Genomic DNA, 20,937 nt, shown 5'->3' on the forward strand with positions numbered 1-20,937 from the left:
CACTTTGTAGCACAGGCTAGCCCGGAACTCACTGTCTTGAACTTATGATAATTTCTGAATTAATACAATCCATCACATTAACAGGCTAAAGGAAAATGAAACGACCATGTCCGTAAGTGCAGGGTTACTGACATGATACTGAAAAATACTATTCAAATGAGACTGATACCCATGAGTCAGGACAGCATGGTGCACTGACTCATGGACGGTGAGACAGGGGTTCATTGGTATTAAAACTCTGCTCCATGAGACAGTGGGAAGGGGTGAAGCACAAACCCCAGGAAGAGTGAACATCTTTGCAGAGGTGTCTAAATCTCTGAACCAGAACAGACAGAGAACTCCTAGATCTCAACAGGAAGACAGACAATCTAATTAAAAATGGAAAAACTCTGGACACCACAGATTAACTAAGGAGCACAAACAGAGCGAGTGACCACAGGAGATGCTCAGCATCAGATGGCTGAGGGATTTGGATAAAAACAAACAAACAAAAACCCCTCTATTAGAGTAGGCAGTCCTCACCCCCAAATCCACAGTACGGATGCTGGTGAGGAGAAGGAACAAGACCACGAGATGCGAAGCTACTTTGGTTGGCAGTATGTTTGTCTCTTATAAAACTAGACAGTCACCATCTTAGTCAGCAACCATGCTCCTCGGTATTAGCCGGGCTGAGCTGAGAACTGTCCACACAGACTTGCACACTCATGTTTACGGCAGCTTTATTTACACCCTGCAATATTACTTGGCAGTGAAAATAAGCTATGAGGTCATGAAAAGACACAAAGGAACCCAGAATGCATAGTGCTGAGTGAGGAGAAGCCAGTCTGGAGTCCACACATTGTATGAGCCCAACACCATGGCAGTTAGGGAAAGACAAGAAGATGACAAGTTGTCAGAGACTCGGGATGGAGGGAGGGGTGGAGAGAGGAGCAGTGGGATGGAGGGAGGGGTGGAGAGAGGAGCAGCAGGATGGAGGGAGGGGTGGAGAGAGGAGCAGTGGGATGGAGGGAGGGGTAGAGAGAGGAGCAGCAGGATGGAGGGAGGGGTGGAGAGCAGGTGAAGCACAGTGGGTTTCAACCCAAATGGTGAACAGTATGTATATGTCCAAACCTGTAACATGAGGAATGAAATCTTAATGTGAACCATGGACCAGAGTGAAATTAGTAGGGGATGTGTGTGTGTGTGTGTGTGTGTGTGTATGTCTGTGTGTGTCTGTATAACGAGTATACGTGGAGGAACATAAGTGACTGCAGATCTCCTGCCTCATTCTCTGTAAATCTAAGCCTATACTAAAACACGACCTTATTGTTAGAAATTAAAAGCAAAGGGACTAAAGTGATTCCTTTAGTGATAATTTCCAAAGTACTATAGTTATTGGAGAGATGGCTCAGTGGTTAAGAACACTGGCTGTTCTCCCAGAGGACCTAGGTTCAATTCCCAGCTCTGGGAGAATCCAATGCTTTCTTCTGATCTCTGAAGGTACCAAGCACGCATGTGGTGCACAGACATACATGCTGGCAAAATAAGCATACATATAAAATAAATCTAAGAAACAAATTAAAAGGGGTATTATATATGTTTTGATAGAAGCCATTTCAAACAAATTAAAATATGGAAAATAGAAAATGTTTTATTATGTTATACTTTGCTACTCTTTTTGACCTTCATGTCAGGTGCAGAGCATGTTTCAGTGTGTAGGAAACAGAACATACTAATTTAAAGCATCCACTAACACTTGAACGTTCCCTCGTACCCCGAGGCGCTGAGTTAAATGCCTTCCCAGAAACTTTTTGTTTCATGTTAGCTACTTTCCGATGTTGTTTCTGGAGTGCGTAACTTCCAAAGCTTCGCTCTCACTGATTTTACTTTCCGGAGGTGTCTACGATGCTCTGTCGTGGGCAGGTCTTGGCCCCACCTTCAGAGGCAAACAACCACGCTTTCACCTCTGCTCTCGAAGATTACGGGCAAGCTTTAGCTCCATAGACATGGGCAGAAACACAGATCTGACAGGTGACATCCGCGTCGGGACTGAACGTTCCAGGACTACAGACCACTGCAAGGGAAACGCAGGCCGTCAGCCAGTAGCTTACAGACACCGTGCATCAACAAAACAAAAGCATCTTCAATATCACACCATTTCTACAGGCTATCCACACCTGCTTAGCTAACTAGGTGGTAAAGATTACCTCCAACTTTGTAACGTGATAATCTTAAAAACAGGAGAGTCAGACTACTGTATTTCCCTTTCTATCAGCATTTGTAAGACTTCTCCATGCCTCATTTGTAAGTGCCTGTCTGCAGTTTCTCCCCTCTGCCCCCAGCCCTGTTTCCCAGGCGGGACCAGTCTGCTCTCCTGCACAGAACACTATCATATGTCAGAACACTATGGAAATGATTTGTAATACAAGAGTGAACAGTGCAGAGAATATACATTCGGATGATCATTTGTAGAACTTTGGGCTTTCAAGATTTTCCCTTCTCTTTTCTGTGGAAGAATCGACGACAAGACTCAGCTTAATCATCTCTGGGATATACAGACACTTAGGTGTTTGTATTTCGTGATTACCGCAGCAGCTAGCACAGTTGCTGTGCAGAGCTTCGTTTTTCCCAAAGCCTGGTCGACAGTTGTCTATCCGTGTGACTTGAAAGCTGTGCTCCACGAAATGCATGGCTGGGATCGTTCTGTTGAAGCGATGGTGTAGAATGTCTGCTTGGCTCCGGAAAAACTCTTCTAACCGATCTCTTGCCTAAGATTTAGATGTGCCAGAGAAGATTATGATCACTAAAGTCAATAATCAAAATCCTTCTCATGAATCACACCCCGTAAATGACAGCAGAAATATTTCTTGCTCACTGGGGCAAGACACACTGGATAAAGTCCTGAAAAATCTATGTGAAAGCCTAAAATGAGTACCTTTGGCTTTACTAACAATTGTTAATTTATACATGGAGTGGCTAAGGAAAACAGTTATAAAAACTTGTTTGGGGGGCTGAGGCTGGAGAGATGGCTCACCAGTTAAGAGCACTGACTGCTCTTCCAGAGGTCCTGAGTTCAATTCCCAGCAACCATATGGTGGCTCACAACCATCTGTAATGGGATCTGATGCCCATACAGTGTACTTATATACACAATTAAAAAAAAAAAAACTTGTTTGGGTGGGATGGATGCCTCAGTTGGCCAAAAACTTTTCTTGCTTGTAATCTCAGTGCTGGGGAGGTGGAGATGGAAGGATTCCTGGGGCTTTGCTGGTCAGAATGTAAAGTCTTATCAGGCAGAGACCGTCTCCCTGGGACTGGCATTTGAAGCTGTACTGCAACCTCAACACAGCTCCATGGACCTGCACACACACACAAGCATGCACACACATACATGGATAAAAGCTAGCTTTCAGTTATTTGCTTTTTCATACATTAAACATGACCTTTCATTCGCCCTGGTTATTAAAAAGGAAAAAAAAAAAAGCACCAACAAAACAAACAACCCCCCCCCCCAAACAGAAAAAGAGACAAGGGACTGGAGGGGTGGTTCAGCTGTAAAGAGCACTAGGTGCTCTTCCAGAGGTCCCCCAAGGCAGCTCTCAACTGTGTAACTCCAGTTCCAGGGGGTCGATCCTACGTCCTATTCTGTGGCCTCCTCAGGCACCAGGCATGCGTACAGCACACAGACACACATGCAGGCAAAAACTCATACACAGAATACAGAAATGAGAAATCCAAATTAGCCAAATAAAACAGAAATCAAGGCTTTAGTCAGCATTACAAACTGACTACGTGAATCTGGCTTTAGGACAAACTATAATAATGACTAAACTTAACCAAGTACTTCTAAACCGCACAAAACATTACAGGCACGGACTCGGGAACGAGACAGGAGAGTACAGACATTTTTCTGACAATGCCCTCAGTCTCTGGAGTCCGTCGTAGGACAGCAACTGTCACATTTCCTATCGATGCAACTTTGGAAGAACCACAGATTTAACCTGTGGTAACTTGATTGTGAGGTTTTTTTCTTCAGGGCATCGCTTAACCATTTAGAAAATGAAGCCTGGCGGGAGTGGGAGTGGCTCACACCTTTGATCCCAGCACTCTGGAGGCAGAGGCCAGCCTGCTCTACAGACCTAGTTCTAGGACAGAGCTACACAGAGAAGTCCTGTGTAAAACTCTGTAAAATCCCCAAAATAAAACTAACTAACTAACTAACTAACTAACTAACCAACCAACCAGGGATCCACCTTTTTGCTATAAATTAAATACACAACAGGAGCTTGGGAGCTATCTAATATTCCAGAGGCACCATTACCAAAAACCACATACTGACATAGAAACAATTTCCATTCAAAAGACTGAAGCGGGCTGGTGAGATGGCTCAGGTGGTAAAGGTGCTTGCCGCCAAGCCTGATAACCCGAGCTCCATCCTGACATCCTCGTACTGGAAGGAGAGAACTGATTCCTAAAGTTTGCCAAGAAATTTATCTCTCGATGTGTAACCAGTTCTCCGTTATAAAAACATCTGGGGGCGGTGAAGACGGCTCAGTGGTAAAGGTATCTGCCTAGAACCCAGACAACTGGATTTGAACCCACACAGAGGGAGGAGAGAACCAATTCCTGCCAGCTGTCTTCAAATGTTCACATGTGTGCTATAACATGTAAGTGTGATGTATACACACAAAAACATAATTTAAAAAATTTAGAAGAAATAAATTTAAGTTATTCCTTAAAAAACTATATATATATATATATATATATATATATATATATATATATATATATATTGTGTGTGTGTGTGTGTATACATATGTAGGTGCATGCACACCATGGTTTGCATGTGAAGGTCAGAATTTTTCTTTTCTTTTGAGATAGGTTTTCATGTAGCCCAGGCTGGCCTTGAACTCACTGTGTAGCTGAAGATGACCTTGGACTGCTATTAATAAGATAAAGTATTTACCAAAAGCTTTGTGGGTCCCCAGAGCTTTCCTGTTGACATGGGAGCTCACCTTGAGGATATTGTGATTGGTGATGTCTTCACAATCCTCAGAGTGGTTGCACACACTTTTCCAGCCCGGTGCGAAAGGATTCACTAGAGAGGAGAACACGACAGTTACACATCCACTTCTAAAAAGTGCCAGCCCCTTCAGTAGAGGCCCGAACACTTTGGTTGGCATGCAAGCATACACCCGCTAACACAGCTACCTCATCAGAATAGTAAAGCATACAGTTTGAATAGCACATGCACTGTGTCTTTACTCCATCTGGGGGCTAATAGAAGTAACTACAAGGCTTGAAAATAGAAATTATTGCGTCTGGTTACTCCCTGGTTAATTCCTCAAAAACAGAAACCATAAAACATCGTTCCTAAAATTCTATAAGAAATTGTAAGCAGAAACTTAGCTGCATGGTTAAAAGTTATGTCAACAAGAAGATATTGACTTTTAATAATAAGCAATATATTGTATCTTCGTGAAGGGAGGCTGCCTTTCAAACCACAGCCAGGCAATGGCACATACTACTGCTTAGCAAACACTTCGAACTTATTCTATGTAGGAGATATCTCATATTTACATGGCGATTAATTTTTATAATCTATTATGGTTCTGAATTAAAGCTATAAAATTAACGTTGTAAAATTGTTTCACCTTGAAAGGCTATGAACAGCTCATGCACGAAGTCCCTCTCTGGAATTTTAATAAAATGGCACTTGTATGATGGCTCTATGACATGGCACAACAGATCAGAGATTAAGTTATCCAAGATTTTCTTCAGCACTCTAAACAGCAGGTCATTATATCTTCCTACACAAGAATTTGTGGTAAAACGCACAGCCATGCGATAAGAGTAATCAGGTTCCCGATAGGCTTGAGGGAAAGATGAGAATAAAAACAGTTGTGTCTTGCATTAATTTCTGCTGTTTTTTCAAAAACATGTAACATTCAACATGATTAATCTTGCAAATCAGTTTCGAAATAGAACTTATCTTGTACAACATTCCACCGATGTTTACACAATACATATATTTAAGAAAAAACCCCGTCATTGTCATTAAATGTCTATCTACTTAGGAGAGATGGCTACGGTGTGGTAGCAATGCGGGTAGGTTAATAGTGTCAACAAGCCATTGGGGCAGAAGAGAGGGCACGGCAGTTAGAGCCGTGGTGGTTCCCAGCCTCCCCCATCAGATGCCCTCTTCTGGCCTCTGCTGGCACCTGCACTCATATGCACATAATACACGCACGCACACACACACACAGACATCATAAAATAGATCTTAAAATGCAAGGATGTTTTTGGGGCACCAGAAAGATGGCTCATGTACTTATATTATTTTTATATAAATGTATTATTACCAAAGACCAGAAAGTCATATTTCTTCTTTATTGTAGTTTCTTCTTGGGTTTCTGCTTTGATAGTCTTATAGGAAAGAGTACATGCATAATGTCCAGATAATGACTCCATAAAATTCTTCAGTACCAGTTCTCCTGTGTTTGTTATATTTATTTGGCTATTCACTAATCAGAAAGAGGAAATCGCTTGGTTATTCAACAGGTAACTTAAACATTACTCAGTGAACTCAGGGCATAAACATACATGCAAAAAATCAAAATTAATAGGCTATTTGAATTTTAGAAACCCAATGATTTTTTTTTAAGACAGGGTCTCACTGCATAGCCTTGGCTGGCTTAGAACTTGCTATGTAGATCAGACTGGCCTTGAACTTACAGGGATTTGTCTGCCTCTGCCTTCTGAGTGCTGGAATTAAAGGCATGTAGCACCACGCTCAGCAGCCCAGGGGGGGAAAAGACCTTAATTGTCATACTACTCTGAAAGAGCTACATGAGCCGGGTACACTTGTGAAATATATGTTGATTTTCTTTATTTCTTCACATCTAGTTTTGACTGATTTATACCAGAAATTCAGTAAATTATATATCAATACATATTTATGTATTTATATAATTAAATTTATATTTACACCCATATATAAACATATACACACATACATGATACAAATTAATATGCTGATATCCTAAGGTACTATTCTAACATACAAATTGCATATTGAATATCCCACACTATGGGTGTTTCATGGGTAAACTTTAGTCCTTTTGAACATTTTTAAGTAGGGCCCAAAAATAACTGCCTCAGGGTAGCCTGACAGCACAGAGGAGAACTACTTGAGAGGCAGACTCTGGATTCAGTCCCAAGCACTGGGAAACAAAAGTAAGAAAAAACTATCTCTTTGGTTAACCCAGGCCACCTTCAAACTTGTAATCCTCCTGCCTCAACCTTTTGAGCATTGTGCTCACATGGCCTATGTGGTCTTTTGCATCTGCTTTAGTTTTTGCATAGGAAGAACTTAAGTCACAGGCTAAGAAAAATTATAATTTGTCTAAGTGTTGAGAAAATTTAATTGCAGTTAAAATTAAATTTATTGGGAATGGAGAGATTTCCCAGTGTTTAAGAGTACTTGTTGCTCTTGCAGAGGATCTGGGCTCAATTCCCAGCACCAACAAGGTGGTTTACAACCAGTAATAATTCCAGTTCCATGGGATCAGATATCCTTTTCTGACCTCTGAGGGCAGCGGGCAAGCATGTGGTGCACATACATGCATGCATGCAGGCAAAACGCTCACATATACAAAAATAAAATGCATTTAATAGAATTTTAAAATTAAATTTGTTCTTTTCAATAATGGCAGCACTTTTAAAAAACAATGTTCACACCATTAAGCTATAATTAAATTATTTACCTGTTAATGTGTTTTCATTTGGCCCAATCCATAAGTAGGTGGGGTCCACTGTTTCTTTATTAGCACGATCAATATCCATACAAATAAGGACAGGGCTAGTCTGATGTAACTTTATATATATTTTTACTGTGACAAAATAAAATTCTGCATAATTACATTATACAGTAAAATAAAGACACACACTCCTAGACAACGATACCAATTAGCTCCTTCTGGATTTCAGTACTTAAAAGGTCTTCATAACATGTTGGATGCTAGCTGTCATTTAGAATGAAGTCCTTTTTGCTTCTCATAGAAAGCCTTTAAACTGTACTTTGTCGGTAATATTTTTCTTTATTTTGTGGCAGTCTAGAAAAATGTAGATTAAGTTCCTTTGAACGTACACAGTAATAAATAGCTCCAGTAAGGAGCTATCGAAGGGATCATGCAATTAAATGTTCACAGAGTGTGAGACTGGCTGACAAACTATTTCAAAACTGAAAACTTGGTATTTCACATAAACTTCCTGTTGTCCCGTGCGGTGCTTACTAGAAAGGTGTACTGCAGTGATCTACAGTGACTCAATTGGATAGTACATGGTCTCACAAGATATTTATTTTAAGGCCCAATCATTCCAGGATCGGAATCTATAAAGCCTATTGTACAGTTTGGCGGTGTAGTGTCGGTGTTGAGAAGGGAAATGCCTTAAATTCGGAATGCAATGTGGTAGATCAAAGTTATTTCTAAAGTGGACCATTACTTTTTCCTGAGTGTAGGAAAACTACAGCAAGTAAAACTGAACTGAAACTTGATGCATGAATTGGGCTGGTTAATACAAGAGAGAGAGAGAAGAGCCTTCCAGAGGGACGTCCATCCCGCTAAGTGGCTTCAGCCACTACAAAGCAGAAGTATTTGAAAGAGAGACGTGGTATCAGAGCAGTAGATCTGTGGTGAATACTGGAACACAAGACTAGCTTTGAGGGCAATGATGCAAACTTCCCGAACTGCAGAACACCAGACACCCTCCTGCCTAGCTAGCTCCCTTTTCCCTAACTTGAAGAACCTAAGTGGGTGCATCCCCAGCTTTTGGGACAGACCTGGCGTGAGAACGTGAGAAGAGGCACGTATTACCTGGGTCCCCTACCATTCCGTAAACAAAGCCTTTGTTATTGAATAAGGAAGAACGTTGCGATCCAACTGCGGAGGAAAGAAAACCTCTGACTTAGTGTGGAGAGCACCCACGGTTCAGGTAAGGGCAGGGCTGGGCGGGAGGCGAAGAAGGCGGGACGTGGGAGGAGCCTGCGGGCCAAGCCCCACCTCCTACGAGAGACCAGAGCACCGCGGAGAGTAGGGCCCACGCGAGCATCCCCGCTCAGGCACTAGCGGCGACAGCTGGGCGCCCTCCTACCTCAGGCCAGGCCCAACGCCTCCCCATCGCTCCTCTACAGAGCGAAGCAAACCGCCGAGGGCATTTCCCCTACCGGCCCCAGGTTACCACGGGGGCGGCTGTGCCCGAGAGCGCCTGCGTGTTCCGGCTTAGCACGAGGGGCGGGGCAAGCGCTCGCGGATGGAGTGCCCCGCCTCCTGGCGCACGCGCAGTTACGGAGCGCTGCACCCTCCGAGCCTTTCGCACCTCGCCTCGGGTGCTCCCGCTCCCTAGCGTTAGTCGGCCTGGTGGTGTGAAGAGAAGAGTAAAGGAAGTGAACTCAAGATTTCCGGGGACTTCCTCAGACTAAGGGCTAAAGGATCTGACGAGAGAACACAGTGGGTCCCAGGGATGGTGGTGGTGGCGCCGAGCAGCCCGAAGATGCCATAGTTTGGGGATCTGAAGAAGGGAGAAGTTTGTGAGAATTTCCTAAAAGCGAGGGCTCAGCTCGGGAACCCCCTAGTCTGACATGATGCTAGCGATGTTGGATCTTTCAAAACGTCACACCCAGTTTTTACCTAATTGCACTCTTTTGGCACACAAACCCAAGACCTTGAAGAGCCTTCTGAGCTTCAGAAGGGTGCCCTCAGACATTCCCACGTGGAGGAAGGTTAAACCTTTATTTTTCAACTTAAGAGTGTGAGATGATGTAAGGGACACCCCCTCATGCAAATTTATTCGGAAGTAACTTTGCTTTAGAAAACGGGCCCCATCGAAAGGCAACAGCGTATGATCTTTTCCTCAGCTGATGTGAGATAAGTCACTATCGGGTAGCTTCGAAATAGTCTTTCAAAGTTCTTCTGAACCCCGTCCTGGGGACCAAACCCAGAACCTTTACAGAATTGAGTCGTTAACCCCATCATGCGTGGTCCCATCTTGACTACTATTTTAGGTGTCCTGAAAGGCCCTATGTGTTGTTTATCTCTTAGCAGTAGAACACCACCCTCAGTAGTGGTTTTGAGTAGGTTGGTTAGGGAGAGAGCCCAAGGTTCAGATAGGGTGCAGAATGGTTATTTGGGGTGAGATCAGGAGTTTTCAGTTTTATTTCCTTTGAGCCGAGTCAGTATTTGGAACGTCTCAGATGGTCCAGGAGCAACCTTTGTCAGTAATTTCATTTTTAGTCACTGTTAATTTTATCTATATAGCTCAAGCGTGAAATGGGATCCAGTGAGTCAGATCCACCCCGTGTCAGTTACTACGTCTAGACTCATGGGTTAGCCTCAACTGTTAAAAATGTGTATGGGTGTTTTGCTTGCATTTTTGTCTGTCTGTGTACCACAGGCATGCACTGCCCACAGAGGCCAGAAGAGGGAGTTGGCTCTGGGACTGGAGTTAAAAATGGATTGTGAGCAGCCATTTGGATGCTGGGACTCAAACGTGGGTCCTTTAGAAGAGCAGCCAATGCTCATAACCGCTCAGACACTTCATTTCAGATTTAATCAAAACATTTTTCAAATTTACAAAGTATTACTAACTTCTCAGTTATTGCACAGGATTCTCAGAAACTTCTGTGTTGAATTTTAACTCCTATGAGAAGAGTGTTAGAACAGTAGAGCTGGAGAGATAGCTCAGTGGTTGAGAGTTTATATGTTTTCCCAGAGGGCTCTAGTTCTACCCAGGTCGGTAGTTTACAGCACCATTTTAACCTAGTTCCTGGTGTTCAGTGCCCTCTTCTGGTCTCCATGGATGCCTGCATTCACATGTGCATACTTTCTCCATCCCTCTCATACAAACATAATCAAAAATAAAACCTTTAGCCGGGTAGTGGTAGCACATACCTTGAATTCCAGCACTCAAAAGGCAGAGAGGCAGAGAGAGAGGCAGAGAGGCAGAGAGAGAGGCAGAGAGGCAGAGAGGCAGAGAGGCAGAGAGGCAGAGAGGCAGAGAGGCAGAGAGGCAGAGAGAGAGAGGCAGAGAGGCAGAGAGGCAGAGAGGCAGGCAGAGAGGCAGAGAGGCAGAGAGGCAGGCTGATCTCTGAGTTTTAGGTCAACCTAGTCCACAGACAGAATTCCAGGACAGCCAGGGCTACATAGAGAAACCCTGTCTCAAAACAAACAAAAAGAAAAGAAATGGGGAAAAAAAAAGGAATAGTAGTGCATGTTTTGGAAGTATTCATGTAATATTTTTATTTATTTTTTTATAATATTTGTTTATTTATTTTGAGACAGGGTCTCTCTGTGTATCTCTGGCTGGCCTAGAACTTGTTGTATAGCCCAGGTTGGCCTCACAGAGATCTTCCTGCTCTGCTTTATGAGCGCTGGAATTAAAGGCATGTGGCATCATGCCCAGCAGCCCAGACAAATCTTGTCATATAGCTCTATGGAAAAGCTACACGAGTTGGGTACACTGTGAAATCTATATTGATTCTCTTTATTTCTCGACATCTCATCTTGACTGATTTATGTCAGTAATTCAGTATATGAGATTTTTATACAAGACAATAATGCTGATATCACAAGGCACTATTCTAACATGAAATATTACATATTGATACTTGGCACAGATGTGCACTTGAACAATCCTTGTCTTTTCTTTTCCTTTCTTTTCTTCTTTTCTTATCAAGAGGGGTCTCTCTGTGTAGCCCTGGTTGTCCTGGAACTTGCTTATAGACTACATTATCCTCAAACCCAGAGATCCTCCTGCCTCTGCCTCCCAAGTGCTGGTATTAAAGATGTGCGCCTCTATGCCTGGCACAATACAGCATTGTTAAAGTTCATATTTTTTATATTTCCTGAGTTTATCTGCACCAGAGTCACACTCAGGCTTTTGTGTCACATTTAGTTGTGCTGTCCCCTTAGACTCTTCTGGGCTGTTGACAGTCTCTGGGACTTCTCTTGTTTTCTTTCTTGTTCTTTCTTTCCTTCTGGTTGTTGTTGACTTTGACAGTTAATGACTGCTTTGATGATCCTGACTCAGCCTTAAATAATCAAGTATTTTGTGGAAAGCCTCTCTTGGACTTTGCTTGATGGTTTTTCTCATTATTGCATAGAATTATAGAGTTTTGTAAGCACAGCAGCAGAAAAGTGACGGCCCCAAGACATCCTGTCACCGATGCACACTACCATCACGTTTTATCGCTTTTTATGTTAAGTGTGTTCACCTGGCTTAAGGAGTGTTTATCAGGTTTCTCTATATAAGGTTACCCCCCCCCCCCACCTACCAATACTGTACTGTTTGGAAGGATGTTACTATGTAACCTGCATTTAAAGAGGGGAGATTTGTGCTTCACCCACTTGAGGGTAGAATTGCTACATAAATGGTTGTACCCCTCTGCTTTTAATTTGTCCCTGGGAGTATCTGGAGAGTCTGGAATAGGCAGCAGGGAACCACATGTTAACAGTTCACTGTTACCTATAGAGAACATTGTAACAGAAAACCCCACGTTTGGCTTGATGTCTTTTAAACAGCCAATTAACTATTCATCCTTATCATCCCTGTGAAAGTTTACAGTTCCTCTTCTGCGACTTTTGATGTGCTATTTTTGCTTTTAGAAACTCACAAACAACAAATTTCCCCTTTCAGTACTAAAATTAAACCTTAGTGTTTATTAAACCTTTGTACGTCTCTGAACTCCATGTTGTCCTGCAGAACTCTAGCTCACGTCGGTGGAGATGCCGCTATGGTTCTGTGATCTCAAAGACAGTGGGAGGCACTCCTGTCATATATGGTGTGTACACAAACAGTATATAGAGTTCCCAGACTGCCTGTACACCAAGGCACTAGTCAACGTGAACTTACGTTCATAAAATTTCAGTGTGCTTGCTGAGTTCAGAAGTATGATTTTCTTCTGATATGGATGACTGATGTACAGTTCTCAACCTTACATCTCAAATGTGTCTGTTGGTCTTTTTGAGACAGAGTCTCTCTATTATAAAGCCCTGGCTGTCCTGGAACTCAATGTCTAGATCAGGAAGGCTTCAAACTCAAGGAGATTCCCTTGCCTCTGCCTCCCCAGTGATGGGATCAAAGGTGTTGCACCACCATAGCTGGCTTCAAACATATTTGTATAACTAACAAGATGATCGAAGTGGGATCATTCCTTCAACACTGTTGGCATCGTTACAAGTGCCCATCTGAGCCCTGTCTCTTAAGAGTGTGATGAACCGCTGCGTTTTGAAAAACTGTTTTGCCTTCACTTCCCCTTTCCCCTCCCTACCGACAAGTGTTTTCCTCTATAAAGCGTAGATGATGGGAAAGGATGTTGACTGGTACGCCTCTGTGAGCCAACACCTTCCCTTGATTTAGTCCTCCCACCGCACATAGCTCTACCCTTCACTCTTCTGACACATCATACGTGGATTTTTGTAAAGTGTCCTATTTAGAAGAAAGAAGATTCGTAGGAAATGAACACACATACATACGTACTGCTGTTTTTTTTTTTTTTTTAACACTGGCAAATCAACCAGTTCTCAGAAAGGACAGCAAAATGAGAGAATTGTCCCCTCAAGTTAAAAAGTTGGAGAGTTGTAAATGCCAACGTACTTTTGAACTATCTATAAATCTGAACCAAGGGCTTTTTAAAGTTTGTTTTCTGAGAAATGGCTCCTACTGTAGTCTGAGGCTGGCCTGGAATTGATGGCAATCCTCCTGTCTCAGCCTCTCAAGTGCTGGGATCATAGTGGTGGGCCACCTCAACTGGAGTAAAAAACCGAAGGGCAGGGAGTGGGGGGAAACTCCATAAATAACTCAGTGAAGTGAATTCTCACTGACAGTTCTCATGACTGTCATCCCTGAGTCTAGATAAAAAGTTCCAGGTCCTTCCGTGTCAGGCAAATCTGGAAGTTGGGCTTGCGCACACCACTCCGCTCTCCTTGCGACAGCGCCCTCATCCCCAGTGTTTCTCAAGTAGACGTCCCGAGACCGTCGCTGAGGCACTGTTTCCACGCGATCAGGGTTCCTCAGGCTTGACATTCAAAAGTGGGTTGAGGGTGCGGAACCCGCGGCGCCCCGAGCGTGCTTTAAGGCGGCCGCCAGCCAGCGCCGCTGTAACCCCGCTCCCCCGCTGCCCGCGGCTCCCGCCCTGCATCTGCGCCGACGCGACCCAGTGATCCCCGGGCCTCCCCGCGCCGGGAATCTCCCGCTAGCCGCCCGGGTCCCCACGGCAGCAGCACGTGGAGCGACCCCGGAGCCTGAGCGACAGCTGCAGCCCGCGCGGCCCGCGGCGACATGGAAGGTGAGCTCGGCGCGGCTGCCCTGGGGGCTTTGAGCAGCCGGAGCGCTGCGCTCGCTCGGAGGCTCGGCTTCCTTCTGAATCTCGGTTTTGCTTCTATTTATTTCTTTTAATTTAAATGCGTGTCCGTTCTCAGACACCCCCTCCCCCAACTTGGGAAAGTGCAAAGTTCTCTTCAGTTTTATTTGTTGGGGGCTGTGAGACGGGGCATATGTATGGGTCACCTTAAATCTGCAAAGGAAGAACGGACTTGGGGTGTCCCTGAGTTTGGCACCAATCCTGGGATGGAATAGTCTTCTTTCCCCCGGGGGAGGGGAGGGACGCTCCACGGCCTCAGTGTCCATAGGAATTAGGTTAATCTGAGTTACTTGCGGCTGTCTTTCTGTAATGTGACTTTTCTGTGAATTCTGTCTTAGGGGCTAAGGACACATTTGAAAATGATTAGCGATTGTACTTAGTTAGCTTGGAAACCAAGCTTCTGTATGAACTTAAAAAAAAAAAAAAACACCCCGAAACAAAAATAAGGCTCACGTTAAGAATTTCATTTCGGAAGTTATAGCTTTGCTTCTCAGAAGCTTCGCAGTGTGAACTTCCTTAAGATAAGTGCAATTTCACATTTTCAACAAGTGTTTCTAAAACTCTGAAGATGGAAGATGTGGCTCAACTTTGGGGGAGGAGAGGTGGCCTTGAGAAAATCAGAAGTTGAGCGTTGCATTCGTTTAAGAGAGAGAGAGACACTGACACTTAGCTAATTAAAGTGTTGGTCTGATAAATATGAATATCACAGTTATTTTCTTCATGATGGTTGAAGAATCTCTTTTAAAACACGAACCTTGATCTTTTGACATTTTTATTTAGTTCAAGTGTATGTGAAGCTATAACTAGTTTGGAACACAGTTAAATATGATAAAGCTTTTGTTTTATAATGCAATTGAGTGGAACACTGCCCTTAATTCTCAGCTTGTGCATGATATGTGGGCTAGACGCGGCCTTTCCTCCTCCTCCTCCTCCTCCTCCTCCTCCTCCTCCTCCTCCTCCTCCTCTTCTTCCTGCTTTGACTAACGTAAACATATATTTTTTTTCTCTCAGTAAAATGGCAAGTGGTAATGCAATGAATAGAAACTTTTAAATGTTTGCTGTTGAATGATGCTTCAAACATTTTTTCAGGAAAAAAAAATCTGTACGCTCCTAATGTTTTTAATGGCCAAAGTTAAAAAAATAACTTCAAAGTGTTTTGACATTTAAATTAAATAATGATCTATGAAGTGTAATATTTTGCATGTGAAAGTTTCCTCATCCAAGAACAGACAGGGAAAAAAGTTGGCATGGTGTATACTATGGGAAACTTTATTTTAAAACAAGCTCTCATGCTTTAATTATTACAACTAATCTTTTCTCCTGAAGTTGCTGGTCAGTTCTCCAATATCATGTCCCAGTTTTAACCATGTCATTTATTAGGGAACCCACAACTGTTAATAGCAATATGCTATTAGCTAATTAGTTATTCAAGAGGCAATACAGACACTACGCTGAATAACATGTTTTAGGACACGGATCTCCTTACCAGGCTCTTCAGTAAGACCGATGAAGACTTCCTGAAGAAAAAAGTAATGAGAACTTGTATAATCTAGCATTTGTAGACTATACCTGGGAAAAGAATGTACAGAATATAGGTTAATGATTTAAAGAAGTTATAAGTTTGGATGACTAGATTAAATATATACAAAGAGATAGACATTATATAGTATATTTAATTACACAAATTCAGCCTTTAAATAAGAATAAACTAAACAAGATTACTAATGTGAGTCTGATCATTTTAATGTTTGGTCCTTGAGGTTAGGATAGTTGATATAGTAAAATAACTAAAAATAATCTAGACTAATTAGACTAATCTGGCTAATTTTGATTGTTTATTGAGACAATGCAGGGTTAGCCTTGAACCCGCTATAGCCTAGGCTGGCCTTGAGCGCATGGCAGTCCTTCTGCTCTAGCTTCCTGATTGATGCGATTACAGACACACAGCATTTTGTTGACTCGTGTTTCTGATATTTAAAATATGATACTTTGTACTATTTTGATATTCGGTGTTACAGAGATTTGACCTGTATCATAGTGCTCCATCTTACTGATATAAGAATGTAAGTCATAAAAATGTCTGACACAAAATGCTTTATATATTTTATTATGTAAAATACCATTATTTCTGCCTAATTTGGTGGCTAACGTAATATACCGCGATTATTGTGAATTGCAAGAGCACACTGTCATTCCCTCAGTGGGTAGCATCATTTTCCTCCATTTATCTCTGCAATCATCAACAGATTTTTTTTGGGGGGGGGGAAACTTTCTCTGTGTGAAGATGTCAGATGAAATAAGCCTTTAAAATATAGATCTTAGGCTCTGTCTTTTTAAAAAGACCGTATCTTTTCATTAAAAAGTAAACCTTCATGTAAAACTGAAGAGTTCATTTGCCAAATTAAAACTGATAAGATTTATCTCCCCACAGTCAGGGACTTGAGGTGTGTGTACTCAAGGCTAGTGACCACCAGTGCTGCATGGCTCTGTGACATGTGACCATCAGTGCTGCATGGCTCTGTGACATGTGACCATCAGTGCTGCATGGCTCTGTGACATGTGACCATCAGTGCTGCATGGCTCTGTGACATGTGACCACCAGTGCTGCATGGCTCTGTGACATGTGACCACCAGTGCTGCATGGCTCTGTGACATGTGACCGCCAGTGCTGCATGGCTCTGTGACATGTGACCGCCAGTGCTGCATGGCTCTGTGACATGTGACCGCCAGTGCTGCATGGCTCTGTGACATGTGACCGCCAGTGCTGCATGGCTCTGTGACATGTGACCGCCAGTGCTGCATGGCTCTGTGACATGTGACCGCCAGTGCTGCATGGCTCTGTGACATGTGACCGCCAGTGCTGCATGGCTCTGTGACACATGTCCATACTGCAGCAACTCTTTTATCTGGAGTGGCTCAGAGAGCAGGCGGGTCACAAGGATGACTTCCTGATGGGTTTCTCAATATCATAAAGTCTTTACATTAACCATATGGAAAGATCTTTTAAGGTGTATTTTTTTAGATAAATTATTTATTGTATTTCATCTATATGCATATTTCCCTGCATGTATGTATATGTACCACATGCATATATGTACATGTACCACATGCATCATACCCAGTGCCCACAGTGCTCACGGAGGTCAGAAGAGGGTATAGGGTCCCGTGGAACTGGAGTTACAGGTGGTTGTGCACCACCAAGAGCATGCTTGGAACAGAACCAGGGTCCCCTGCAATGACAGCTTGTGTTCTTAACTGCTGAGCCATCTCTCCGGTCCCAAATGTGTGTATATTTTATGCAGCTTCCTGCTTTATAAACAAGGTGCATAACAGGGAATGATCTTAGTGCCTCTGGGTCATCCTATAGATGACTGGGTATCTGTTCTATTTTTCATTCTCATGGGAGATTTTCAACCGCACAGAACCGGATGCCTCTGCACAAAGTAGTCCCTCATTATGCAATCTTCTCCTAGATGCCGGCTTCTATTGTTTAGTTCAGCTCATGGAATTTGTGGTAGTCATTTGTCATGTAACATTCTGGTAAAATGTAAAATTCTGTTTGTACTTTCTATAACTGAATAGTGTGTCTCACACTTCCATGGTGTGTCTCACACATCCACGGCTTTTCTGACACACCTTGCCCCACCCTTACCTACTCAAGCACCATCACCAAGAACACTACTGCTAACCTTTGAAGGTGTCTCCCTCCTGCCTTCTGGTTCTCACCCAGACCAGTGCCGTGCTCCCCCCCACTTTTGCCAAAGCCTTCTTTCTCCTTTCTGTAGGCACTTCTCCTGTGGTATATGAAAATTGTGGATTGCTTTATCCTTCCTGTGGGCTTTATGTTTTGTTGTTGTCGTTGAAAGAGGATCTCATGGTGTAACTTAAACTAGCCTCATACGTGATCCTCCTGCTTCAGCCTCTTGGGTTCTGGGATTGCAGGTGGCTACCACACTCAGTGAGTGACTTATTTGCTTATTTTTGTGCTTGTGTGAATGTTCTGTGCATGTGTGTGAACCTGTATGTGCGTGTATATGGAGGCAGAGGCTGGTGGCTGGTGTTCTCCCCTGTGGTTCTCCACCTTATTTTGAAGCAGGGATTCTCACTGGATCCGAAGCTCACACTCATTCAGCTGGAGTAACTGGTCAGGAAGTCCCGAGAACCCTCTGTCTCTGCTTCCACACAGCTGGGATTGCTGGCACACACTGCCACACATGGCTTCTTACATGTGTGCTGGGGACCCAAGCTCAGGTCCTCTCGCTATCTTCCCATCCCTTAAGTTTTTCTTTTGTATGCCCAGTGCCTGGTTTGTAGAAGTCTTTCTGAGTTTGTTGCATTCAGTGAAGAAAGCAGTGTTAAAAAATAGCTTTTTATTATGTTTGTCTAAAATTCCTATTACTTTTAGCTGTGTGTGGGGAGGGGGCGCACACATGCCCAGCACACATGTAAAGGTCAGAGTGTGGGAGTTGGTTCTCTGCTCCAACCATGTAGCGGTGAGTTCTGTGGCAATTATGGCTGACTTATATTAAGCCCTTGGTTCTCAGAGCTATGAACTTCCTTTGTCACACATAGCTTCCTAACTCCATCTTGGCACTGCGAGTGTTAGGCTCTAGCACTGAAACTTTGAGACGCACATGGACCAATAGTTTGCATGAAGCATTTGCCTAAATCAGTTATGTGCAGGAGAGTCAAGGGAGCCAGGAGGGACAAACTGTTCACAACCCGAGCAAGCCTGCATTTCTTAAGCTTTGCCCACTCAAAACCCCTTTTCGTCTGGTAAATTTTTATATATGTGTAGATAATTATATAAAATAGGTGTACAAATCAGTCACCAGATGTTAATACATCACAAATAAATTTATTTTAAAATAACAATACATATAATTTTATCATTTATTAAGACAATGTTGAAATTTTTATATTAATGAAATGAACATGATTATTTTTATAGAAGATTTAAATCTTGGTCAAGTATTTAATGGCATGACAGAGTATTGTCAATGTTTTCTGGACTTAATTGATTTTTTTTTATAGTTGTTAAAACTGAAAACAGTGCTTCATATAAACACGTAGAACAAAATGGCCAATGTGTGTTCAGGGTCATCTCACAAATTATTATCTAATCTAAGCCAAAATTTGCTAAATGGTTGAATTCAGTAACTCAAACAGCCACTTTATAACTTATTTTTATTTTTTATTATATGGGTGTGTATATGTGTAGGTGAGTGTAGTGCCTGTGGAGGCCAGTAGAGGGCAGGAGAGCCTCTGGAGCTGGAGTTACAGGAGGTTGTAAATCACCTTATGTGGGTGCTGAGAACAGATGACCTCGTGCACTCTGTGAAAGTGCTCTTAATTGCTGAACCAGCCAACCCTCCAATAGCAATTTAAAAAGCCATCTAGTCTAATCCAATCCAATTCAAATATACACCAACTTATCACACACCGAGGAATGATGTCTTTATTTTCCATAATTAAACCATTATAGTCTCATAAAAGGAGAAAACTGTACATAGTTTTAAAAAGCAGAAGCCAGGCATATACTTTTAATCCAGCACTTGGAGACTGAGGCAGGCAGATCTTGGTGAGGCCAGCCTCGTCTAAAGAGTGAGTTCCAGGAAGAGGGTTTCTTGTCCTAGAATCCTCCCCCCAAATGAAACAAACAAACCCCACCTTGCTGCTGCAGTTCATAGTATTCAATAGATTCTGGTTTGACCCAGGGCATTTCAGACAATGTTGACTGGCCTTTGTGGCTTGATGGTATACACAATGCCATGCATGTTTAGAACCAAAGCTACCTTCAGGTCGCATAATGCGACAAGGCTGAGTCCTGCCACAAACCCCGAGGATTCATTACGGTTCCATTGTGTCTTAATTTGTGGCCATTACATTCAGAACTGTCTTGTTGTTACCGAGTTAGGGATCCCCACACTGAGTTCTGTGGCCTACAGCTTAAGGACCCATGGTGTGAAGTGCCTCTTGCTTTGTGAGTCTTTGCATCGGGACAGGGGCGTTTCATACAGTCCTAACAAACACACATCTGCATGCCACTACTTATTTATGTGTGTGAGTGTTTTCCCTGCATGTATGTCTGCACCACATGTATGACTGGTGCTTGCAAAGGCCAGAAGGGAGTTTCAGATGCCCTGGAACTGGAGTTATAGATGGTTGTGAGGCACCATGATGATGATGGGACTTGAACCCAGGTCCTCTGGAAGAAAAGCCAGGGCTCTTGACCTCTCTCTCCAGCACCTTCCCTCCTCCTCCTCCTCCCTCCCTCCTTTTTTCTCTCTTTCTTTGAGATAGGGTCTCATGTCTGCTATGCTGGCCTTGAACTGTCTGCGTAACTGAAGATGGCCTTGAACTTTGGATCCTATTGACTTGTCAATGGTTTCCCCTGGAAATTACAGGTATGCATGCCAGGTTTATTTGGTCCTGGGACAGAATCCAGGGCTTCATGCATCCTAGGCAAGCACTCTGCCAACCAGCTCCATCTTCAGGCTGTTTGCTATTATTAAAATAATGTCTCTGAATAAATGAGA

At 43.1% G+C, this 20,937-nt stretch overlaps 2 protein-coding genes across 4 annotated transcripts in view; one reads left to right on the plus strand and one right to left on the minus strand.

Moving 5' to 3' along the window:
* Positions 1-307: 307 nt before the first annotated feature.
* Positions 308-9,278, minus strand: Zpbp2 (zona pellucida binding protein 2). 2 transcript variants are annotated; one of them, XM_034507851.2, is made up of 8 exons: positions 9,042-9,277; positions 8,856-8,921; positions 7,746-7,871; positions 6,342-6,503; positions 5,634-5,852; positions 4,995-5,077; positions 2,567-2,747; positions 308-2,053 (listed from the first exon to the last, which is right to left on the minus strand). In XM_034507851.2, the coding sequence occupies exons 1-8, from the start codon at positions 9,088-9,090 to the stop codon at positions 1,959-1,961; spliced, it is 981 nt and encodes a 326-aa protein (XP_034363742.1). In that variant the 5' UTR covers positions 9,091-9,277; the 3' UTR covers positions 308-1,958. The 2 variants fall into 2 exon arrangements, with proteins under 2 accessions (XP_034363742.1, XP_076791950.1); XM_076935835.1 differs by lacking the exon at positions 7,746-7,871 and having other exon boundaries at positions 9,042-9,278.
* Positions 9,279-13,999: 4,721 nt separating this feature from the next.
* Ikzf3 (IKAROS family zinc finger 3) overlaps positions 14,000-20,937 on the plus strand; it is an 82,189-nt gene continuing 75,251 nt past the window's right edge. The window contains exon 1 of one of the 2 annotated variants that reach the window (XM_076935833.1): positions 14,000-14,323. In XM_076935833.1, coding sequence (XP_076791948.1) covers positions 14,317-14,323 — 7 coding nt within the window. In that variant the 5' untranslated portion in view covers positions 14,000-14,316. The remainder of the gene's footprint in view (positions 14,324-20,937) is intronic. The other variant, XM_034507852.2, reaches the window with a different exon arrangement.

Source organism: Arvicanthis niloticus, chromosome 6 (genome assembly GCF_011762505.2).
Source record: "Arvicanthis niloticus isolate mArvNil1 chromosome 6, mArvNil1.pat.X, whole genome shotgun sequence".
Taxonomy (NCBI): Eukaryota; Metazoa; Chordata; class Mammalia; order Rodentia; family Muridae; genus Arvicanthis; species Arvicanthis niloticus.

Coding starts and splice junctions, on each gene's coding strand:
- Zpbp2 (XM_034507851.2), bottom strand. CDS start 9,090: ATGCTCGCGTGGGCCCTACTCTCCGCGGTGCTCTGGTCTCTCGTAGGA. Junction 8,922..9,041: donor GCTCTGGTCTCTCGTAGGAG/GTGGGGCTTGGC, acceptor TTTCCTCCGCAG/TTGGATCGCAACGTTCTTCC. Junction 5,078..5,633: donor GCTGTTCATAGCCTTTCAAG/GTGAAACAATTT, acceptor TCTCCTCTCTAG/TGAATCCTTTCGCACCGGGC.